At 47.8% G+C, this 21,782-nt stretch overlaps 1 protein-coding gene and 1 pseudogene across 1 annotated transcript in view; both read left to right on the forward strand.

Moving 5' to 3' along the window:
• The window catches only part of Mpzl1 (myelin protein zero like 1), a 44,103-nt gene extending 27,638 nt beyond the window's left edge, over nt 1–16,465 (forward strand). Inside the window, 4 exon segments of the mRNA XM_028864381.2 lie at nt 2,126–2,339; nt 3,155–3,287; nt 6,402–6,507; nt 14,982–16,465. Of these exon segments, the coding sequence (XP_028720214.1) occupies nt 2,126–2,339; nt 3,155–3,287; nt 6,402–6,507; nt 14,982–15,083 (555 nt within the window). The 3' untranslated portion in view covers nt 15,084–16,465.
• LOC114690031 lies at nt 9,309–9,408 on the forward strand (annotated as a pseudogene).
• Nucleotides 16,466–21,782: the final 5,317 nt, after the last annotated feature.

Consider the following 21,782-nt stretch of genomic DNA (forward strand, 5'->3'; position numbering starts at 1 on the left):
ACACAGAGAAACCCTATCTCAACCCCCCGCTTCCCTCCCTGCCCCCACAAAAGCCGAGCACTCCCTGTTGAAGTTAGTCTCCTGAGGAAAAGCACTGTGTCTAGGTTGAAGCAACAAATTCTTGGGTGAGCCTGAGTCCTTGAGGATTTACTAATAGGGAACCTCTAAACATAGTAACTGGAAGGATAGAAAATGTTCATTTACTTGACTTCCCTACTAGGTCTAGTTGGGTATGATTTTAAGTAAGACAAGAAATGTAGACTGCCTGCCCTGAAGTTTCTACCTTAGAGTAGCTGGGAGGGCATCAGGAAGAATCCAAACAAATGTCTAGAGGAATCGATACAAGATTCTGCTTCCATTAATTGAGCATCAGTGAAGAACATTGCTGGTATCCCATAGATTAAAATTAATCACGTGCTTATTTAAGAGATTTCTCTTCAGTTTTAGGATGTCAGAGGATTATTCAATATAGAAATAAAGCCGCTGTCAGGAAGATAACCTGGGGTTAAAAGCTTTCTTTTTTCTTTTTTTTCTTTTTTCTTTTTTTTTTTTTTTTTTTTTTTTTTTTTTTTTTGTTTTTCGAGATAGGGTTTCTCTGTGTAGCTTTGTGCCTTTCCTGGAACTCACTTGGTAGCCCAGGCTGGCCTCGAACTCACAGAGATCCGCCTGCCTCTGCCTCCCGAGTGCTGGGATTAAAGGCGTGCGCCACCACTGCCCGGCTCTTTTTTTTTTTTTTTTTTTAAGACAGGGTCTCTATTATATAGCCCTGGCTGTCCTGAAACTCACTCCATAGACCAGGTTGGCCTTGAACTTGGAGAGATCTGCCTGCCTCTGCCTCCTGAGTGCTGGGACAAAAGTGTGTGCCACCACTCAGCAAAAGCTTCCTTTTAAGGAGAAGTTCTGTTTCTTCTCACAGTGCTCTTGCTTTGTGGCTTGGGAAGGGTTAGATGACTTGAGGCTTATGCTAACATGCTGCTTTTCTGAGTTGCAGGCTCTTTTCTTGTTCTTTTAGATTTTTACAGGAAAAGCTTACCCAGCATGCCGTGGCTTTCCTGGTGCATGAAGTGTGAGGTGGTCTGTGTGTCTAGCATTGAACTGACTTTTCTTCCCTTCTCTCTCCTTCTCTGCTCTTTTAGGGTAGTCGCATCCTTTGAAGTGCTTCTGTGGGGCTCTGTCGGGACTGTTCTGCCTTCTCCATCTTTTCCCACTTCCCCTGTGTTAGTTTCCTAGAAATAAGAACCGTTGCTGCCTTTCCTCCAGGAGTCCGGTCTGGGTGCATCTCTGCTTCCTTGTCCCCAGACTGGCATACAATACCTATCCATTCTCCTGCTTCGTGATCGTCATCGTTGCCGATTCAGAATGCAACTTAGGGAGTATTTGGAGATGATGTGGGAAGGGAAGACTAGATTATTAAAAAACGTTTGCTAGGTTGACAATTTGTATGTTTCCTTGCTGGGGGGAGGGGAGGGAGGGAGACAGGAAGACAGGCAGCAGCTGACTTTGAGCAGGCAAATGGTAGCCAAGCAGGAGAGGTGTGAAATCACAGAAATCACATAGACTTTGAATCAAAGCTACGGTTGAATTCCATCTCCGAGACCTGTGACCTTGGGCAGGTCACTGAGGTTTTCTGCGCTTCACACAGAAAAATCCCTCGCTTCTGAAATTCAAGGCAGGCAAGGGGAGATGAAGCTTTATGAAATCGGACGGAGAAAGCAGAGGACTGGGGTTGATTTGTGAAATAGCAGACCGTTAGGATGTGGATTGTGTGGGGAGGGCGATAGAATGAGGAAGGCGTACTACAGGTTTATGGCGAACAATAGGCTTCTAAGCCTCTTTTTATGCTGTAATAAAGTGGCCATGACTGGCTGGGTGATTTATAAGGAACACAGACTTATTTCTTACAGATCCAGAGTTTGGAAAGCTGGAGGCCAGTGAACCTGGCATTGGGCAAGGATTTGGTGTGTGCCATCCTGTGGTGGAAGGCAGAAGGATGAGAGAGTGAAGGCCCTTTGCCAAGCCCCGGTGTGATTGGCCATCCTTCGGCAGCACAGCGCGGCTGTTCCAGGCGCCGGGCGGGAACTCCGCCTTTGAGAGCGGAGCTCACGTGTTCTTATTTCCCCTGCAGTTTTTCCACTACTCACAAGGACAAGTGTACATCGGGGACTATCCACCATTTAAAGACCGAGTCACCTGGGCTGGGGACCTTGACAAGAAAGACGCGTCAATCAATATAGACAATATTCAGTCTGTTCACAACGGCACCTATATCTGTGATGTCAAAAATCCTCCTGATATCGTCGTCCGGCCTGGGCAGATTAGGCTCCACGTGGTGGAAATAGGTACTTCCCACGGCGGTTGATGTGATGGGACATGGTCTCTTTTATCATGTGTAGCTAGAGAATAAGATTTATAGTTCAAGGTGTATTTGGAAAGAACTGTTTTTGGAGTTTATTTTTATGGTGTTGGATATCAAACCCAGGCCTTACAAATGCTGGCCAAGTACTCTGCCACTGAGCCACATCCCCAAGCCTTGCAGGGGTGGTTTCTGCCTTCCCATCTCTGTGGACTCTGGGGCTTGTTCCAGCCGAGCTCATGGTTCAGTCAGCACAGCATGAGGCTTCCCTTCCCACACCTGAGTCTGGAGCCCGGGGCTCTGATTTCAGGCACGTTAGTGATTCAGTGTTAAGAGCAAGGCCGACCAAATTCACTGTGGTTGGATGAAGTGGGCTGCAGAAAAAGGAGACTGAGTCTGTCGGATATTGTCTAGGATGATAGGTTAGTATCTCTTATAGCAGTACCGAAACTTCTTCCCTTGTGGAGATGTTCAGGGAACACAGGTTTCAGTGTCTCCTCCTGAGACAGCCTCCTGCTGGAGATGATTGGTGTCAGTTCACGTCTCCAGCTTTGCTTTGACTGTAGAATGTGGAGAGGGGTTGTGGGGTAGAAATGCTTGGTTCTCTAGGTCGTTTTCAACTGACAGGCCATGGGTGTGCCAGCCGTGGGTCATCATTAGACGCTGCTCTGTGTAGTTTGGCTAATGAAAGAGGATTAAAAAAAAATGCTAACTGCTAAAGGAAGACTCCTGCTTATTAAATTAACGAAATGCCTTTTCTTCTCTCTGTCCCCACCCCCCTCACACTGTTCTCTCCTCTAGACAATTTGTTGGTGTTCCTGGTTTGGGTGGTGGTGGGCACGGTTACTGCCGTGGTCCTTGGCCTCACGCTGCTCATCAGCCTGGTTCTGGTTGTCCTCTACAGAAGAAAGCACTCGAAACGGGATTACACTGGGTAAGAGCCGTGGTCTTTCAGAGGAGGGCTGGAGAGAAGAAATCAGGAGAAGCACCGTGAAGGAAGCATTATCTGCTGTTTGCTTTTCCATCGGGCCCAAGCGGTCCTCGGGTTTGGTGTGAGGAAGCGGCCATCAGAGGCTTGCTGTTCACTGCAGAAGAGGATGCCAGTCTCTCTCTCCTGTAGTTTTCTGCTGAGGTTTAGGGAGATGAATTGCTCAGCAGTCAGGTGCCGAGTTTCAGTTCCATCCACTCAGCAATTAGAACTCTTAAGCCACAGACATCACTTACCCAATTTAAGGGTTTAACTTTGCCAGGCATGGTGGCACACGTCAGTAATTCTGGTACTTGGGAAATAGTTCAAGATCATACTTGGCTACCTAGTGGGTTTGAGGCCAGCCTGGGCTACATGAGACCTTGTCTCAGAATAACAGCGGGGCCTGGCAAGATAGTTGAGCAGGTAAAGATGGTTGTCCCCAAGACGAATGACCAGAGTGTGATCCCTGCAGTCCATACGGTAGGAAGGAACTAACTCCTCACGAATTCCCCTTTGCCCTCCATTTGCCTGCCATGGTATACATACATGTTTGTGCCCCCCTCCCCACACCCTCAGATTCCCCGCACACAAATAAACACATGTAAAATGTGGAAACGAGGGAAGGTTAAAAAACAGTTTAATCGTAATGTGCTGCTACTGATCTTACAAGGGCCTTCCTCTCGCTTGCTCGCTGGAGACGCTCTGCTAGTGAATGATCCCCCGGGCCAGTGTGAGGCAGGGCCTCCTGGCTGTGTCCCCACCCCACTGCCACCCGAGCAGCTGCAGCACTTCGCTCTTGCTTGCGTGCACCTAAACCGGGAGAGTAAGAGTGAATGTCAACACGTCCCAGGAAGAAGGAAGATGTGCGTGGCTTTGTTACGATGTCTCACATCTGAGTGTAGGGCACCGTCTAACTGCAAGACCTTCTCTTTCCCCACTCCAGCTGGAAAGCTAACCCACGTAAGCTATAGCCCTCACGCGGTAAGCCTGGGGATGAAGGCTGCATTCAAGTCGGTATAGCCCGAGCAGCGTCACGCACGCACAAGCTAACTTGAGCCATCCTAGAGGCACTGTGATTAGAGAGGACTGCATGCCCGGATGGCGGGAGCCTCTCTCTGTGGGCTTTGCTGACCTCGAGTTGTTAGGAGTGCTGTGTTTAAACAAGTCTAGAGTGTTCTGATCCAGGTATTACTTGCTTGGAATGCGTCTGTTCTGCTGACTGTTGTTCCCTTGCATGGGGGCTGTTTTAAATACAGTAGGATTGATGGTTTTCAACTTGAGACTCATCTGAAGTAGTAACGCTTCGGGCCGTACTTATCGCTTGGTTAATGAAGTGGGCAGGAAGATGTTTCTTTCCAGGGCCCTGCATGGCACCGTGGTTGCTGCTAGTCTCACTTTGGTCCCCACTCCCCACCCCCACACCATTTCCTGCTTTTCTTCTTGCTGTGCTGAGACCAGATCCTACTTATCTTCCCTTTAAGAAAAAAAAAGAGTGGGGCTGGAGAGATGGCTCAGTGGTTAAGAGCACCAACTGCTCTTCCAGGGGACCCTGGTTCAATTCCCAGCCCCCACATGGCAGCTCACAGCTGTCTGTAATTTCAAGATCTGACACCCTCACACAGACATATATGCAGGCAAAACACCAATGTATATAAAGTAAAAAAAAAACAAAAAAAACTGACATTGGCACTGTAACAGGACTGGGTCTCCTCTTCTACGCCCACTAGACACATGGTAACTGATCACATTGGCCATTGCTGTTAATATTATGTGCACATGTTCAACCCATTCCCCTGGTTGACACTAACCAGCCCGCTCGGTGCTAACCCAGCAGCTAGTATGGTTTGTTCATGGGTGTGTCGTTTGACTGTACTGAAAACATAAAATGCAACATCCAGATGAAGTTAGGTTCATCTCAGTGTGTGTGTGCATGTCCTCCATGTAAAATACGTGTGTGGTTTTCATACATGAATTCTGTTGTTGGCCAGTAAGGCCACCTTTGCGTTAGAATGATTGAACAGTTTGGCTTAGGGCATGTAGCCTCCCATTCCAGAGAGGGCAGTTTGCAAAGTGCCCAGGATGCTTTGGTCTCGGTAATAACACTTTCGATGTGGTCCTCTCCAGACTCCTTACTTGTTAAGATAGTGTGTCAGCACTACTGACACAGCCCTAAGAACCTGCTTCCTGTTCAGTTTCCCCCACTTAGTCACGGGGGTAGCACTTTTTAAAGGGGCCCCCATGCTTCTCACAGAACAGAGCTCAGTCCATGTGACATTCCAGAGTTTCTCATGGTCATGACTTCTGGCTGTTTGTGTTTTGAGGTTTTTGTGTTTTTTGGTTTTGTTTGATTGTGATGTTGGTAGGAGAAGGGGAGCCATGGTGCTGAATCCGGATGTGGCCGGTGATTTTTGAAATTCATCCAGAAGAGGCTTTCCTTGGATGGAGACTAAAGCACTTGGCCATTAAGCTAGTAGAACTTACTACTTTTTTTTTTTTTTGTTTGTTTGTTTTGTTTTTTTCTGTTTTGTTTTTCGAGACAAGGTTTCTCTATGTTATTTTGGTTCCTGTCCTGGAACTCGCTCTGTAGCCCAGGCTGGCCTCGAACTCACAGAGATCCTCCTGGCTCTGCCTCCCGAGTTGCTGGGATTTAAAGGCGTGGGCCACCACCGCCTGGTGAGCTTACTCCTTTTTTTGTTTGTTTGTTTTTCTTTTTGGTTTTTCAAGAGCTGAAGGGATAACTCAGCCATCAAAGCCTAGGCTCACAACCAAAATATAAGAGCATACCCCTTTTAACGTTTATCCTGAAGCCGGGTGGAGGGCAGGAGGGGAATAGCACCCCACAGAGAGAAAGTGTTGCTACTCGCCGCCCTCCTGCTGACTGGTTTAGAAGACCGCCGAGTGTGGTCCGGAGCGGAAGGGGGTTCTGAGCTACTGATTTTCTGGAGACCGGCTGTTTGTTTTCTGCTGTTTTGCTTTTCAGTGTCTGTTGCTCCATTGTGCCACGACTCTCATCACTTTTGTTTCCATTTGTTATAATTTTTCGTTTTTGCATTTGTTCTTCGAATTGTCACTCATCAGCTGCAGCACCTCAGAGCGTTTGTCGCCCGTTAAGCAGGCTCCACGGAAGTACCCCTCCGACACAGAGGGCCTAGTAAAGAGTCCGCCTTCCGCCGGATCTCACCAGGTAACCGCCGACGGCCCTCCGCTCTATGTGTGGTGCGAGGGAGAAAACCGTGGTAGTCTCACGGTAGTGGACGTGCAGGGAAAGGGAGGAAGGTGGAGGAATCGAAGGGCTGGTCTACGAAGACCAAGAAAATGTGGCAAAAACAGTCTTAGGGAGAGATGTCAGAGTAAGAGCACGACTGCTCTTGCAGAGTCTGAGTTCATTCAGCAACCACAGTGGCTCAAACATCTGTGATGAGATCTGTGCCCTTCTGGCCTGCAGGGGTACAGGCAGGCAGAACACTGTATACATAATAAATAAATAAATCTTTTTTTTTTAAAAAAAAAAAAAAAAAAGAACCGATCTTAGGAAGGTCTCCCACCAAACCACCACTAACATTTATTAAAAAGGTGTCTCCTTTGTGCAAGTAGCAAGTCAGCTGCCAAACATTCTTCAGTTGCCCAAGAGAAGAGAATCTAGTAAACTATATTCTAAAGTACTCGGTAAGAATTTAACAGGGAAGAGCTGGGGCAGTACTTCGTTCAGTCAAGTTCTCGGCAGAGGACCTGGTTCCCATCCTCAGAACCCACATAAAGGAGGAGGGGGAGCTGGAGGGTGGTATACACTTCCAGTCACAGGCCTGGAGAGGTGGGGACGATGGACCCCTTCGGCTCACTAGACAGCTAGCCTAGCTAATTGGCAAGTCCCAGGTCCCATTGAAAGACCGTCTTGCAGGGCATGGTGACACACGCTGTTAATCCCAGCACTAGGGAGGCAGAAGCTGGTGGATCTCTGTGAGTTCTAGGCCAGCCTGGTCTACCTAGTGAGTTCCAGGACAGCCAGGGCTATGTGGAAAGACAAAAAAACAAGGAAAGAGGTATGCGGGAGACCCTGTATGCAAAGAAAAGTGGAAGACACCTGAGAAACCACATACATGCAAGATCGTCTTTAGCACATTCACACATGTTCTTGCATGCACTTGTGCATACACACACAGAAATTAGCAAGGAAAGTGAGTGTTCTCAGTATTAATAATAAAGCAAGAAATTTATTTCATGGCCAGCCACAGTGGTCAGGATTTATGGTGCAGAGTACCTGAAAATTTGTTTTCAGGGAAAAGTTGATAATCTTGGTATTGATAATAAAACAGAAAATTGGTTTTCTCTAGAAAAAAATTGAGGGGCTGGAGAGGTGGCCCAGCGGTTGGGAGCACTTGGCTGCTCTTGCAGAGGTCCCTGGTTCAGTTCCCAGCACCCACCTGGCGGCTCATTCATTTATAACTATAGTTGCAGGCAGTCCAATCCCCTCGCCTGACCTCCACAGGCTGCAAGCACGGATGTGGTGTACGTACATATGTGCAGGCAAAATACTTAGAAACAAAATAAATAAGTCGGAAAAAATGTGTAATTGAGAGGAAATGCTTGTCCGGATAATTTATAGGCTGGATGAATAAGGAAGGGTGTTTGCTTTCTGCTTATTGTGGAAGGTTCTGAAGAATGTCTTTCATTTGGAATTTAGCACAGGACCCTGCACCCTGCTTTGTATTGTGCGTCTAGTTTTGAACCATAACTATGGCTTCGTCAAAGCCTCGTAGCTTAGTGCCCGTGGGGTCTGTGTGGAGTAGGAACCATTGTCAGGGATTTGGCCAGTTCTGCTTTGCCCTAAGGAGGTGATAGCTAAAGGGACTGGACTTCACAAACAGTACAAGAATATGTATGCTCCATACATAACACTTGAGGTCTTCTTCCACGGGTCTTACACGTGGTGAGGGTGGTGGGGAAACTGAGGCCTCACTCTAAAAGCACGCCGTGCTGTCAGGGTTGGGGTCCAAACCCAGCCTCCTAGACAGCAGCTGTTCTGTGGTGGCACCAGGCCATAACCTGTTCCTACCCCCTCCCTGCTCTCTCCCTCCCTCCATCGCCACAGTCTACCTCAGTTTACTGATTTGGGTCCTAACTAGGAATAGGGCTGTGATGAAGTCAGGAGAGTTACAGACAGGTTTAATGGCTTTGGAAGCCCTGGGGAAGCTCTGTCCTGCCCTTGGAGTTCTGCCCATTGCTCTGCTGCTGGAAAAATGGACTCTTAGCTCTGAACAGTGGAACAGCGGCTTTTGAGACATTGTAAATTAGGTCACGTAACACTCTGATCTCAGAGAAAAGCAACAGTGCAGGCCTGTGACTGCACCAGCGTGCCACAGACCAGTGCAGAGAGGGAAAGCTAGTTCACTGACCTGCAGAGGCGGAACCGTGAGTTTGAGACAGAAAAACAGACATTTCCGAGGAAGAGGGTGTATGCCCATGAGTGTATGCACACTTCACAAACCTGGAGTGGCGTCTCTGAGAATTTGGGCCTGAGTATAGATTTGTGCATACATGGTAGAACACATTTGAGACCGGGGAAAGAACCACAGTGCTTGGAGCTTACCAGGAGCTGGGAATAGTTTGTAGAGAAACCTGTTAGCCCTGGTGCTCGGAGTAGTCACACCTTTGTAGGTGCTTAAATATCCAGATAAAGGGTACTCGGGACCCATTTTTACAGAGCTTGAAAAGAAGCCTTTAGAGATTTCAACTCGTGCAGAAGTAATTTAGCTGGATGCCACATCAGAATGCAACAATTCCCAGCAATCCAGTGCCGACAGTGTAAAATTCATATGTCTGGTACCAATCAAAAATGTCTAGGCATATGGCCAGGTGTGGTCACATACTTGTAATACCAGTACTTGGGAGGCTGAGGCGAGAGGATTGCCTAAACCCCAAGCTGGGCTCCATAGAAACTCTGCCTCAAAGAAGGCTTAGGGAAACCAGGCATACAAGAAGCAGGTAACTAGTACTCGGTTCATACTAAAATTGGACTGATACAGAGAAGATTAGCATGGCCCGGTACAAGGATGACACACAAATTCGTGAAGTGTTCCAGAGAGAGAGAGGGAGGGAGGGAGAGAGAGAGACATCAGGTAAGTAAATCAGCAGATAGAAACCAACTATCCCCTGGGGCCTAGGGGCTGGAGAGATGGCTCAGCAGTTAAGAGCTCTTGCTGCATTTGCAAAGGACCTGGGTTCGGTTCCTAGTATTCACAGTGTGACTCAACAATTGTCTATAACTCTAATTCTAGGATATCTGACACCCCCTTCTGGCTTCCTTGGGCACCAGGCACACACACAGTGCACATACATATATGCAAGCAAACATTCACACACATAAAACAATTAATAAACCTTTTAAAATATGAACCCAGAAATGACAGAGATAATGGGATTCTTAAACAAGGACATTAAAGTCGTTTTCTTGCAAGTAAACGAGGAGATAGAACTTTGCACATAACGAGGAAAGAAAGATCCGTCAGACAGGTGGGGTGGGGGATGACGACACTTGGTGCTGCTCACAGGCCAGAGCAGCTGTGCTGGATAGAGCGGGACAGAGGCAGACTGACCGCAATCCAGGCCAGCCTGGGTTACAGAGTGGGACTGATGAAAACTGAGGGGGGGCGCACAATACAGATTAGCAATCAGTATTATCCAAAATGAAGTATGCCAAAAACCAAACCAAACCAGAATTTCCCATTTAATTCGGGACTGGGGGGAGGGCTGCCTTTGACTGACTGAAACCATGGGAAGCGAAACTCTGAATGAAGAGGGACTGTAGTAAACTCAGCTTATTAATTACATTGATTTTAAGTATTCAGAACACCCCAATTAAAAGTTGCAGGGGTTAGGGATCTCAGTGGCAGAGAGTATACTTTTTAGCATTGCCCAAAACCCTAGATTAAGTTTCTAAGATAGATGGTAGATAATAGAGATAGATAGATGAGAGATAGATGTAGGTAGGTAAGTAGGTACATAGGAGATGTCAGACTGAATAAAGCACATTTTTGCTTGGTATATATAGCACATACCTAGCTTGGGAGGCTGAGTCAGGAGGATCAAGAATTCAAGGCCAGTCTGGGCTACTTACAAGACCCAATCTCTCCAGGTGGTGGTGGTGCACACCTTTAATCCCAGCCCTTGGGCAGCAGAAGCAGGTGGATCTCTGTGAGTTTGCCCACCACTATGACTAGCTTCAAACTGTCTTGTGTTGCAGCCCTTTTCTCTGAGCCTCAGATGGCTGCCTTTGGCATCATGTAAAAATGGGTCAAAGGAAGGAACTCCGGGTCTCCTCGTGTGCATCATCTGTCATGAATGAGACGTCTGCCAGGAGCCCCCACAGACTTCTTTCCTAGCCCCTTAGGCCAAGAGTGGGTCACTTCTAGTCACCTGCAAGGGTCAGTAATTGTGACTGCCTGAGACAACATCTTGATTCACCCTAGGGACCCACATGAAGTCCTTAGTCGCAGCAAAAAAATGCTGAATAGCAGGAATACAGGAAGGCTTGGCCAGCACAGCGGGAGACAGGATCGATTTGAGAGTGGAGTTAGGAAGGCTCTGGGCAGAGCTCAGGGCACAACAGCATGGGAGGAAAGATAAGCAAGACATTTCCCTTTGTGAAGCTTCATTTTTACCATAACTGGTTTTAGATAATTTGAAGAGTTGGTTTTCTGGGTCCTTTTCTGGAAAGAGTCAATACTTGGCATGCAGAGGACAAGTATCTGGAGTGCAGTGATTCGATGGAATATTTCTATAGTTTTCAATGGCTGTATTTAGACACTGGGAAGTTTTGAGATGTACATCTCATGTAGCTTCCTAGTCTTCACAGTGGTCCTGTATGATGTATTATTTTATTGTCTCTGCTTTGCTCTGAAGGCTTATCTGGATTGAATTACTTATGAGCTGGCCTTTAGACCTGCATCTGTCCAGTTCTAAGACACACGCAAATTCTTTCCTGCTTGACCAATTCTTCTCAACTCTTTTAATAATCAGAACTGATCTCGTTTGTCTCAGTGTCAAAATACACTGTTTCACTTTTATGTCTGGCTTTTAATGTGTGTGGCTCCCATTGGATAATAAATAAAGCTGCTTTGGCCTATGGCAAGGCAGCTTAGAGGCAGGTGGGAAATCCACGCAGAGATAGAAGGAGGTTAAAAGTGGAGTCAGGGCAGACACTGCGAGCCTGTGCCAGGAGAAGCAAGATATGAGAACAGGTAATGCCATGAAGCCACGTGGCAAAACATAGATTAATAGGAATGGGTTGAATTAAGTTACAAGAGCTAGTTAATAATGAGCCTGAGCCATGGCCATACAGTTTGTAATTAATACAAGCCTCTGTGTGTTTACTTGGGACTGAGTGGCTGCAGGACCGGGCGGGACACACAGGAAAACTTCCAGCTATGACACAGTGAAGTAAATTCTGGAAACAGTGTTTTGCCAACAGTCGGTGAGCACAAGGTGAAGGCAGGTGTTCCCCCTCAGGGAGTGTTAAGGGGTTGAAAGTGAGTTTTTTCAGTCTGTGAAGTAGACACAGGTGGGTCACTGACTTCAAGGCCAGCCTGGTCTACTTTGTCAGGGTGGGGTCACCGTGACCGTGGGGTACACTGAGGACTGCCCGGTGGGGTCACCGTGACCGTGGGGTACACTGAGGACTGCTGGGTAGAGTCACCGTGACCGGGGTGGGAGGGGGGGTCACCGTGACCTGGGGTACACTGAGGACTGCCCGGTGGGGTCACCGTGACCGTGGGGTACACTGAGGACTGCCGGGTGGGGTCACCGTGACCGTGGGGTACACTGAGGACTGCCGGGTGGGGTCACCGTGACCGTGGGGTACACTGAGGACTGCCGTGGGTCACGTGACGTGGGTACACTGGGCTGGGTAGAGTCACCGTGACCGTGGGGTACACTGAGGACTGCCGGGTGGGGTCACCGTGACCGTGGGGTACACTGAGGACTGCCGGCTGGGGTCACCGTGACCATGGGGTACACTGAGGACTGCCGGCTGGGGTCACCACTATGCAGAGACTTCTAGAAGAACCCTCTTTTTGGACCTCCTTCTTCCTCCAGCAGCATGTTCTATTATGAAATTAAATTTGATAATTTAGGATTCAGAGCTGATTTCGTCTCTAGTTGAACGATTTCAACTAAAAGAATAGACCATCTCAGGCGTTGTGTTTCTTGAAATTTTTTGTTTTGTTTTTGAAACAGGATCCCCCTGTAGCTCAGGCTGGCCCTGAACTCATAGAAACCCACCTGCCTCTGCTTCCCAAGTGCTGGGATCAAAGGCGAGCACCACCACACCTGGCTTCTGGAAACATCTCTAAGGCCTGTTTGTGTGGTAAATTACTGGGGTGGTAGCCAGACAACATTTTCACTTCATTGTTTTGTAATAGTTATTAGGGTGGGGGGGTTAAGAGGTTGAATGTTCAACTATAAAGCAGCTGGGCTACTGGGGGTCCGGTCACTGCTGTTTTCCCTCTGAATTCTTACCCTCATGTGACTCTCTTAGAAGTAGTGAGCTCACTTCTAGATCAATCTTGTTTCCCTGGATTCTCCTAAAGTCCAAAGTGGTCTCATTGATTGTCAAAATCGAGGTCCTGAGGCATGCTCCACAGAGACCCCAGTGGACATTATCTTTTAATGAGCCCCCAAACCTGGCTTCTGAAACCTGTACTAGGTGGAGCTGACCTCTGGCCTCAACCATGCCCCCACAGTCCTCTGCATTAGTTTAAACATCCTTTCCCCTGGCCTGGCCCCTCCATAGTCTCAAAGTTCTAGGTGGTCGAGTAACGGAGACCCTGACTTTAGACCTGCTGTTTTCTAAGAGTGGGAAGGAATGGGCTTATCAGGCTTTGGGGGGCAACCAGTCCAAGCTCAGTTCACTGCCTTTCCAGGCATCTCGACGGGAAACACAGTACTGTCTCACGTGAAATACTTCCTGGAATGTTGACATTCACTGACTGGTGCAGATGACTCTGTATGCTTTCCTTCTCTTAGTTCCTGCTCACACACTGTGTCAGGAACACCACCACTCCAAAAAGAAGTGCTTAAAACAGCCGGTTAGTGCTGCAGATCAGTCAGGCGGATGCTCAGCGTTTGGTTCACTGGATCAGTTAGTTGTCTCAGTATTTTAAGGTAGACTTGTGTGACGTGATGCTGGCGCTGACAGCTGGCATCTGCCGGGTGTGCACTGTCCTGCACTGCCTCGATGATTCACAGCTACCATTCAGTCTCATCACAGGGTCAAAAGGTCTCCTCATTAGAGCTTATTCAAAGTGTGCCCGATGCCATATAGCCATCTGCCAGGCTGCCATATGACCATCTGCCAGGCTGCAGAGAGAGTGCCTCATGAATTCTGAGTGTGGCTTCCCCCAAGTCCAGATAAGTCTCGTGACTGACTGATTTTAGTACTTCTGATGTACCATTCCACAGCCTGGGCCTGGGCCCATCCTCTCTGTGGAAGTCAGAATGCAGGATCTTAGCTTACACCCTGGAGGACATAGGTCGGGCTCCTGGCTACTGATGGTTTGTCTACCGCGCTGGCTGTTGTATTATAGTAGGAAGTTGACGGACACCGTTGGACCCTCAGAGTTCCCCGGGTTGAGAGAGGACCTGACTTTGGGTCGTGCTGCATTTTTCTTTTGTAAACCAGAGAGCTGTTTTGTCAAGCTTATTTACAATTTTACAGGTTTAGAAGGAGTTGGAAAAGTCATTAATGTAAACTGCCCTCTGGCAGTTGAACCATTAGCCTCTGCCCAGACTTTGGCTCCTGAGAGTCAGGCATTTGTTTGCTCAGGTCCCAGGGGCCCAGCCCCTCTTACTCTCCTAGATTGGACTCTGACAGCCATCTTAGACTTCGTCGACTTCCTCGATGCTAAGAGGAAAGGGAAGAACTTGTACTTTAGAGCTTTTCTTTACATTCCTTAGCTTGTGAATTAAAAAATAATAATAATAACTTGGAAAGACAGTTAACTGGTATTGGGCCTCAGAGAGGTAGTCTGGTAATGCAGTAATGGAGGGCATCCCCAGCCCGCCCAAAACCTGAGGACCAGTCTCTAACACAAAGAGAGGAGGGGTAGTGCAGGAAGCAGCGAACCTTTAATCACTCATAGGGCCAGACTGAAAGGATCATGTTGTATTTATATTGAATATGTGAAACGTTTGAGGACCTATGTGTATAAAGTGACCAGCACAAATTAATTCTGTGGATGAGATCTTTTCCTACCAGGATGATTCTGAAACTCAAGCTCTCCGTGGCCCTTGGGTTGGTCAGGGGCCCAATCTAGTCCTTGTGCCCGGTCCCAGTTGCAAAGGCTGATGAGTGCTTTGGCAGCTGGTAAAATAAAGCACATCGCCAAGAAGGAATGCGATATTTCCATAGAAATGTCTAAGTATGCACAAAACCTGAGGGGATAACAGAGCTCATTTTCATGTACCCGCTTCGGTGGCTTCAGTGGATGCTTACTCTAGTTTTAAGGTCAGTCCTGCACATATCATTATAAGAAACCTTGACTCTTCAAAGGGGAGGAGTCCTTGCTTTGAAAACCTGTAGTATGGCTATAATGATTGCTTCTGTTCCTGGAGCTAAGGGACCATCGGCTTTTCCAAACCTCTAATTCGGCTTCTCTTCTCCAGGGCCCAGTCATATACGCACAGTTAGACCACTCTGGCGGACATCACAGTGGCAAGATTAATAAATCAGAGTCCGTGGTGTATGCGGATATCCGGAAAGACTAAGAGAAGACCCCAAACATATCCTAAGCAAGAAACAAATCCAAAGTGAACTCTTGTGCAGATAATGCCCCAAACCACGTGTGGCCTTGAGGACTCAAGCAAAGACAAGCACATGTATACTCAGAGAGAGAAGAAGATGTGTATAAAGGATATGTATATTCTATTTAATCTTCCCGATGTGAGAGGCCAGTGTTGCATGGTGAAGAAATGGTATGAATCTACGTAATGTAAATTGTCTTGCTCTTTCTGTATATTCTTTCAGAGTCATTTCTAATCGGAAAGTATGAGAAACATCTCTGTCATCGAGTGATATGGTTTGCCTTATTGGAGACTTCACAGAACCGTTAGTATTTCCAGCAGACGTGGCCTTTTCACCCAAGGGCTCAACCTGTCGTATTAGCATTTCCTGTAGTTAGAGCATGAGGTGTTCAGTGGACGTGAGACTCTCACGGTATCAGAACCATTTGTTCCTGCTAGCTGACACACACCGTCCATTAGTCATGCCACCAGAGAACAGTGAGAAGTTTGTGTTGATGCTTTTCTAAAATATGAGGGAATTTGCAGCCTGAGATTGTCCTCACCATCCTTCAGCGGATGCTAAGGTCTCTAAATAAGCTTTTGTCACTGGGTGGACAGCACAGCTGACTGAGGGTATTTGTGGTTAAAAGGGTACAGATTGCAGAGCCCAAGCATGACGTTAACATGGGAAAAACTTCAGAGGGGGCCAGCATTCTCCTTTTTCTTCTCAGCAATTCCATAACCAAATCGCACATTCCAGATACCTCCTGACAGGTGCTGTACCTTCTCAGGGCTGTGCTGAGAGAGTGTAGATGATGCTGGTGCTCTGTGGTCTTTGTTGAAACGACACCTCTTCTTAAGGGCCTCCTCCATCTGATTCTATGACCTCCCTGCCCAGTCAGAGCCAGATTCTCTGTCAGCCCAAGCCAGTCTTCTTCCCTAGGCTGGAGCAGTTTGCTGTCAGCATCCTGGGCTGAGCCAGTAGCCTGGTTCTAACTGCTTGCGGAACGTTCCGGTGCTCAGGCCTCACAGCCTAACTCCACACACCACCTCCTTTGGAGTACCAGTCCCTTTCCTGCAACTCTGCATTCTGGAGCCTGGCTACAGATGACATCGAGGTCACGTCCAAACGACAGACCTGCCCTCCCCATGTCTTCTGACCTGAAGAAGGAGGCATCCTAAAACTTAAGTGGGAATTGTGAAGGGACCCCTAAAAGGGATGGCTTACAGATTAAAATTCCTGTCTGTATTTTCTCAATGGAAATGTATCCAGCTAGGGAGAAGTATCAAATTCATTGTTACTTTTTGATATTTTCATTTGTACTTCTGTGAATACTTTAATACATTTTTTTTTTTCAATTTCTGAATGGTGGTATCTGCTTGTTTTTAATCAAAAAGAAAGAAGACAAGGCTTTTTTGTTTGTACCAATACGATACAGCCACACCAGCCTTTTCCTGTATACACTGCTGTGTGCCTACTTCAGGGCCTTTATGCCACTGTCCCCAAGGCCCACAACAGGACTTCTGCAGATGTTTGTGTGGCCCCTGTTCTCTAGCTCCTTAAGTCTATGTTCAGATGTCCCCTTACAGAGACCTTCTGCAACATATAAAAGCCACCTCAGGCCAGTGAGATGGCTCAGTAGGCCTGACAAGCTAAGTTAGGTCCCCGAATCCACATGATGGAAAGAGGGAACTGGGTCCTGAGGGCTGTCCTGGCTGTCACATGCTTGAGTATGCGTGTGTGTGTGTGTGTGTGTGTGTGTGTGTGTGTGTGTGTGTGTGCGTGCGTGCGTGCGTGCGTGCGTGCGTGCGTGCATTTAAAATGGTTGGAAATAAAATAGCAGCTCCCTGGCCCCGTCAGTTCGCTCCTGTGCCAGCCCTGTGTTCCCTTCTCTGGCCTCCCCACAGGAACAAGAATAGCAGGACTTTGCCGTTCTGTTCATGGCTCCCCCAGTGTAGAAAAGCACTGGGTTCTTTACAGCTGCCTACTGCACGCTTGCTGGGCGAGTGGATCTGTCTCTTCAGCGAGCCACACTGAGAACGGTCCTGGGCCAGGCACTGAGTGTGAAGAAACCAAAAAGTGGAGGCCAGAGCTCCTTGGGATGGCTGCCGGGTGACGCGGCAGGGAGACCTAATCACTCCTAAGACTTGGCACGTGCCGACGGTTCGCCTCTCTTACTCTTTTGTAGCACAAAGCTCGTCAGGCTTGGATTATATATTTTGCCCAGCCACTGTCCACTTAGCAATGATGAACAAGGAGAAGGCTGGGACTGTTTGGTCTGAAGCAGTGGTTCTCACCCTTCCTAAGGCTGCCACCCTTTAATGCAGATCCCCCAACCATAACATTATTTTCGTTGCTACTTCATAACTGTAATTCTGCTACTGTTCTGAATCATAATGTTAAGTATTTTTGGAGATAGAGGCTTGATCTGCTGTTCTGAAGGAGAGACCCTCATTTCTTCTTTATCCAGATCAGTGTTCCGCATGCCCGAGAGCAGTTTTCTCCAGGATTGGGCGTGGGGCATGGGGGAATGGAAGGGCTGAAGACAGAGATACAGCTGTCTTGCAGGGTCTTAGTTTCAGGTGAGAGAGAGTTTGGGGAAGGTAGAAAGCAATAGAAACACTACATGGTCACTTCATCTGTCAAGAGCCATGCCTCAAACGATACCACTGACCAAGCAGAGTTGGTGCTTTCTAGTGATGTGTGTGGGTTGCTGGTTACCAAGGATACGAAGTGAGCCCCCGGCTTTCATAACTTCAGGCTCTCTGGATGGGAGAGATGGAACCCTCAGGGTTTCCATCGTTTCTACCTCCCTCAAGGGAAAACTCGGTGTTGCTGGCCTTCCACCTCCTGCTGCCGGCTGGGGTTCTGACTTCTCAGCTGCACAGGTAACATGCCAGCCCCATCCACAGGCTCTCATGGAGGCCTGGATCCAGCAGGCCGAGCTGGGCTAAGGGAACCTCTGGGATTCCGTTCTGAAAGCAGCGGGGTGGCCTTGATGCCCACTGGATCCCAGACTTAATCCTGCCCTCTTTAGGGACGGTGAGCTTTTGCAGGGGAGGAGCCTGAGACACTGTAGACCTGGTGTCAGGGACTTAGCCAAGCACTGCCATGGGGGTGGTCCTCCTGCACTTGCTTCCTGTAGATCAAGACTATGTTATTCTGAAAAAAAAAATTGAACATGCTTAAAAGAAGAGTCAAATCAGTCTCCCTGATCCACCAGGGGTGATGGCACACACCGGTCCTCCCAACACTGGAAAGGTTGAAGCAGTAGGATCAGGAATTGGACTATATGAAATTTGTCTCAAAATATATAAAATATCAACAAAACTCACAATAAGCCAGATCAGAACTCTAAGGGTATAACAGGCACACACATGGCATGTATACATACATACATGCAGGCAAAAAACTAATACATGTAAAATCTAAAAATTAAAATTGCAGACATTGGGGAAGAATAACAAGTGAGAATAAAGGATAATGGCACGTGCATGAAAATGTCATGCATGAAACCCGTTATTACCATGCTAACCTAAAGTTAATTACAAATATGGAAGCCTAGTGGTGGTGGTGGTGCACATCCTTGATCCCAGCACTCAGGAGGCAGAGGCAGGGGAGTCTGAGTTCGAGAGCAGCCTGGCCTACAGAATAAGTTCCAAGACAGTCAGGGCTACACAGAGAAACCCTGTCTCAAAAGAATGGCTACACCCATATGTAGCAACATCCTCTTGCCAGGTTGAATTAAAACACTTCTTCTGTATGTGATAGCGAGCCCACGCCACCATGTGAGTGTGGAAGTCAGAGGACGTCTCGGTGAAGTCGGTTCTCCCCTCCCACCACGTGGGGCCTGCAGAACACTCTGGTCAGGTTCATCAGCAAGCCTGTGCGGCATCTCGCTGGCCAAACACCAACGCTTTGGAAGATGCATTCTGAGAGCCAGAGTTTTGGTTTTATCTACTTCCCAGTGTGTAGTCAGATTTCCGTTGTTGTGAAAATGGCATTTTTACAAGTGGTTTCTTCAAATCGGGATCCAAGCGTGGCCCTCGTAAAGATATGCGGGGTGGGGGATGAGGGAGGTCTCTTTTAAAGGCAAACATGGGATCGTGATGCTCGCGCAGTTTGCCTCTGTTATCCTTTAGCATTGGGCCAGCAGGGAAGGAAGCTGGCCATCAGTCAGTCACTCCTACAGCCAGGACTCCTCTGCTCCTGGATGCACGGGGCATCTTAAGTTGCTTCTAAACCTGCAGACATTTCAGGCTGTTTCCAGTTGTGGGTCTTCCTAATGAGTCTGTGGTCATTTGTCCTTATGAACTATTAAAGAGAAAAACCACCGACTGTAAACAATTTTCAGCCAGAGGACTCTCAGCTCAGGGTCAGACCAGTCCTTCTGGCTCTTGGAAATGGGACCTAACATCTGAGTGTCGGCAGGGGGGCCCTGAGGCCCCCTCCCTTCTCACATCCTTCCTAAAGCTGTCGGGGGCTGACCGGAAGGCCTGACTTTGAGGATTGGAAGAAAAACACTGGGGAGTACAAGGCCGGAGGGAGATTGGGGGTCAACAGGAGACCGGGCGTGTTTACCAAGAGGGAAACGGACCTTTCAGGCTCAAAGGGGTCCTTGGGGACCTGCCGCTTCCAGCTTCCATTTCCTCCTGCAAACAGGATGTGAAACTTTATTGTCCTTTCTGGGCTCTGGCATCTGCTTCTTTGCTGTGGGCTTTGTGGCGTGGCCTTTAGTGTTCTAGCCTTTCAGGGCAAGTTGGTGTTTTGTTTTCTTTTTTTTAAGTCTCACTAGGTCTGGTGCAAGAAGTCGGACATATTTAGTGTTCTCACACTTGCCTTTGCTCCCCGCCATCAGAGCTGTGTGGCTGCCACACTGGTGGACAGCTCTGCCTTGAGGGTACTAACTGATGTCAGACGTGGGCACCTGAACCACGGCTCTGCTTGGGTGTGGGGAATAAAGCTGAAGAGAAACACGGCTTTTGGCTGGAGGTTCCTCTCTGGGGAGACTGAATTTTGAGTATAGACCATAGTCTTGCCTCTTTTTCTGCCTTAGAACATTCCAAAAAGATCTTTAAATTGCATTTTAGAGTGTGCATGCGTGTGCTTGCGTGTGCGTGTGTGCGTGTGTGTGCGTGTGTGTGTGTGTGTGTGTGTGTGTGTGTGTGTGTGTGTGTGTACCACAATGCCCATGTAGAGGTCAAAGGACAACCTTCCTTCGTCTGTTCTCTCATTCCACCATGTGGGCTCCAGGGGTAGAATTTAGGTCTCACTCAGGTTTGGTAACGAAGGCCTTCACCCACTAGGCTGTCTCACCAGCCGTAAATTTCTTTCATTACATTTTTTTTCTTTAGCTTTGAAACACTTATTTTTAAATTATGTATATGTTGGGGAGGTGGTATGTGCAGGCGAATGTCAGTGCACGTGAATGTCGGTGCACATGAGTGCAGGAAGGAGAGGGCACCTCAGATCTCCCCTGGAGCTGAGTTAAAGCTGGGTGGTTGTGAGTTCTGTGCTGGGAACTGAACTCCAGTCCTGTGAAGGGCAGCATGCGTTCTTAACTGCTGAGCCAGTTTCAGCCCCATAAAATTTCTTTTAACTAGATGAAATAAATTTTACATTCATTCTGTAGACAGTCTTTTGGAATGTTCAGTAGACCCATAAGAATATGGAACATTTAGGAAGCTCTGACCTCATTCTTGGTGGCCCAGCATGACCTCAGAGATTTGTTTAGAATGTATCTGGATGTTCCTGGTCTTCTCCTTGTAAACCTTCCCTCAAGGACATTGCTTTGGCTGAGGGAGATCGTCCTGAAAGCTTGTTGGAGAATTTTGGTCCCAAGAATGCAGAACATCCATTGGACCACATGGTTATTGGCAGCTACCAGACACCACACTGCTTCTTCTGCCAGAAATGCCAAACAGAGCTCATGTCTAAAGGAATATGATATGTGTCTGTGGCAAGGAGGTCATGTGGTAGAGTCCTGTCATGAATCTCTCAGACACAGGGCCTGGGATTTCACACCCCAGGCTCTTGGCTGAGTCAATAATCTAATGTTGACTTATTGAAGTTGGCCAAGATAAAAATGCAAGAGTATGAAATGAACAGGAGGAAAGCTAGTACTTTCTTGGAAATTACTTCTGGATCCTCCCCCACACACACACACCCCTGCTACAAAAAAAATGTAAGAGGAAGTTCAAGATTTGGATTTCCTGGCCAAAAACCCCATGGCTGGGTACCTCACAGGCTCCAGGGAATAACCTGCTACTATCAATTTTGCTAGAGGGACATCGTATCAAACTGCCTTCTGAATAAATGTCCATCTCTAAACCCATCTCGGTCCTCATCAGACCAGTTTCTTCATGTGGTGGTTAGTGAAGACACACTAGGCAAGTGCAAGAGAATGTGTGTGTTCTTCATGTGGTGGTTAGTGAAGACACACTAGGCAAGTGCAAGAGAATGTGTGTGTCTTTGGAGTACTTGGCCGTAAATGTGATGTGTCACACACCCCTCCACCCAAAGCGCGTAGAACCTCACGGCAGAGGGGTGAAAAGATTGTAAAAGCGAGAGGTTGATCAAGCTGATCTGCAGCCCTGCGTGGGGATCCTGTGGCGGGACACACACACACACACACACACACACACACACACGCCCCCACTTAGCAGAGAGGAGAACTATTGACA

This window comes from Peromyscus leucopus, chromosome 15, assembly GCF_004664715.2.
Source record: "Peromyscus leucopus breed LL Stock chromosome 15, UCI_PerLeu_2.1, whole genome shotgun sequence".
Lineage (NCBI taxonomy): Eukaryota > Metazoa > Chordata > Mammalia > Rodentia > Cricetidae > Peromyscus > Peromyscus leucopus.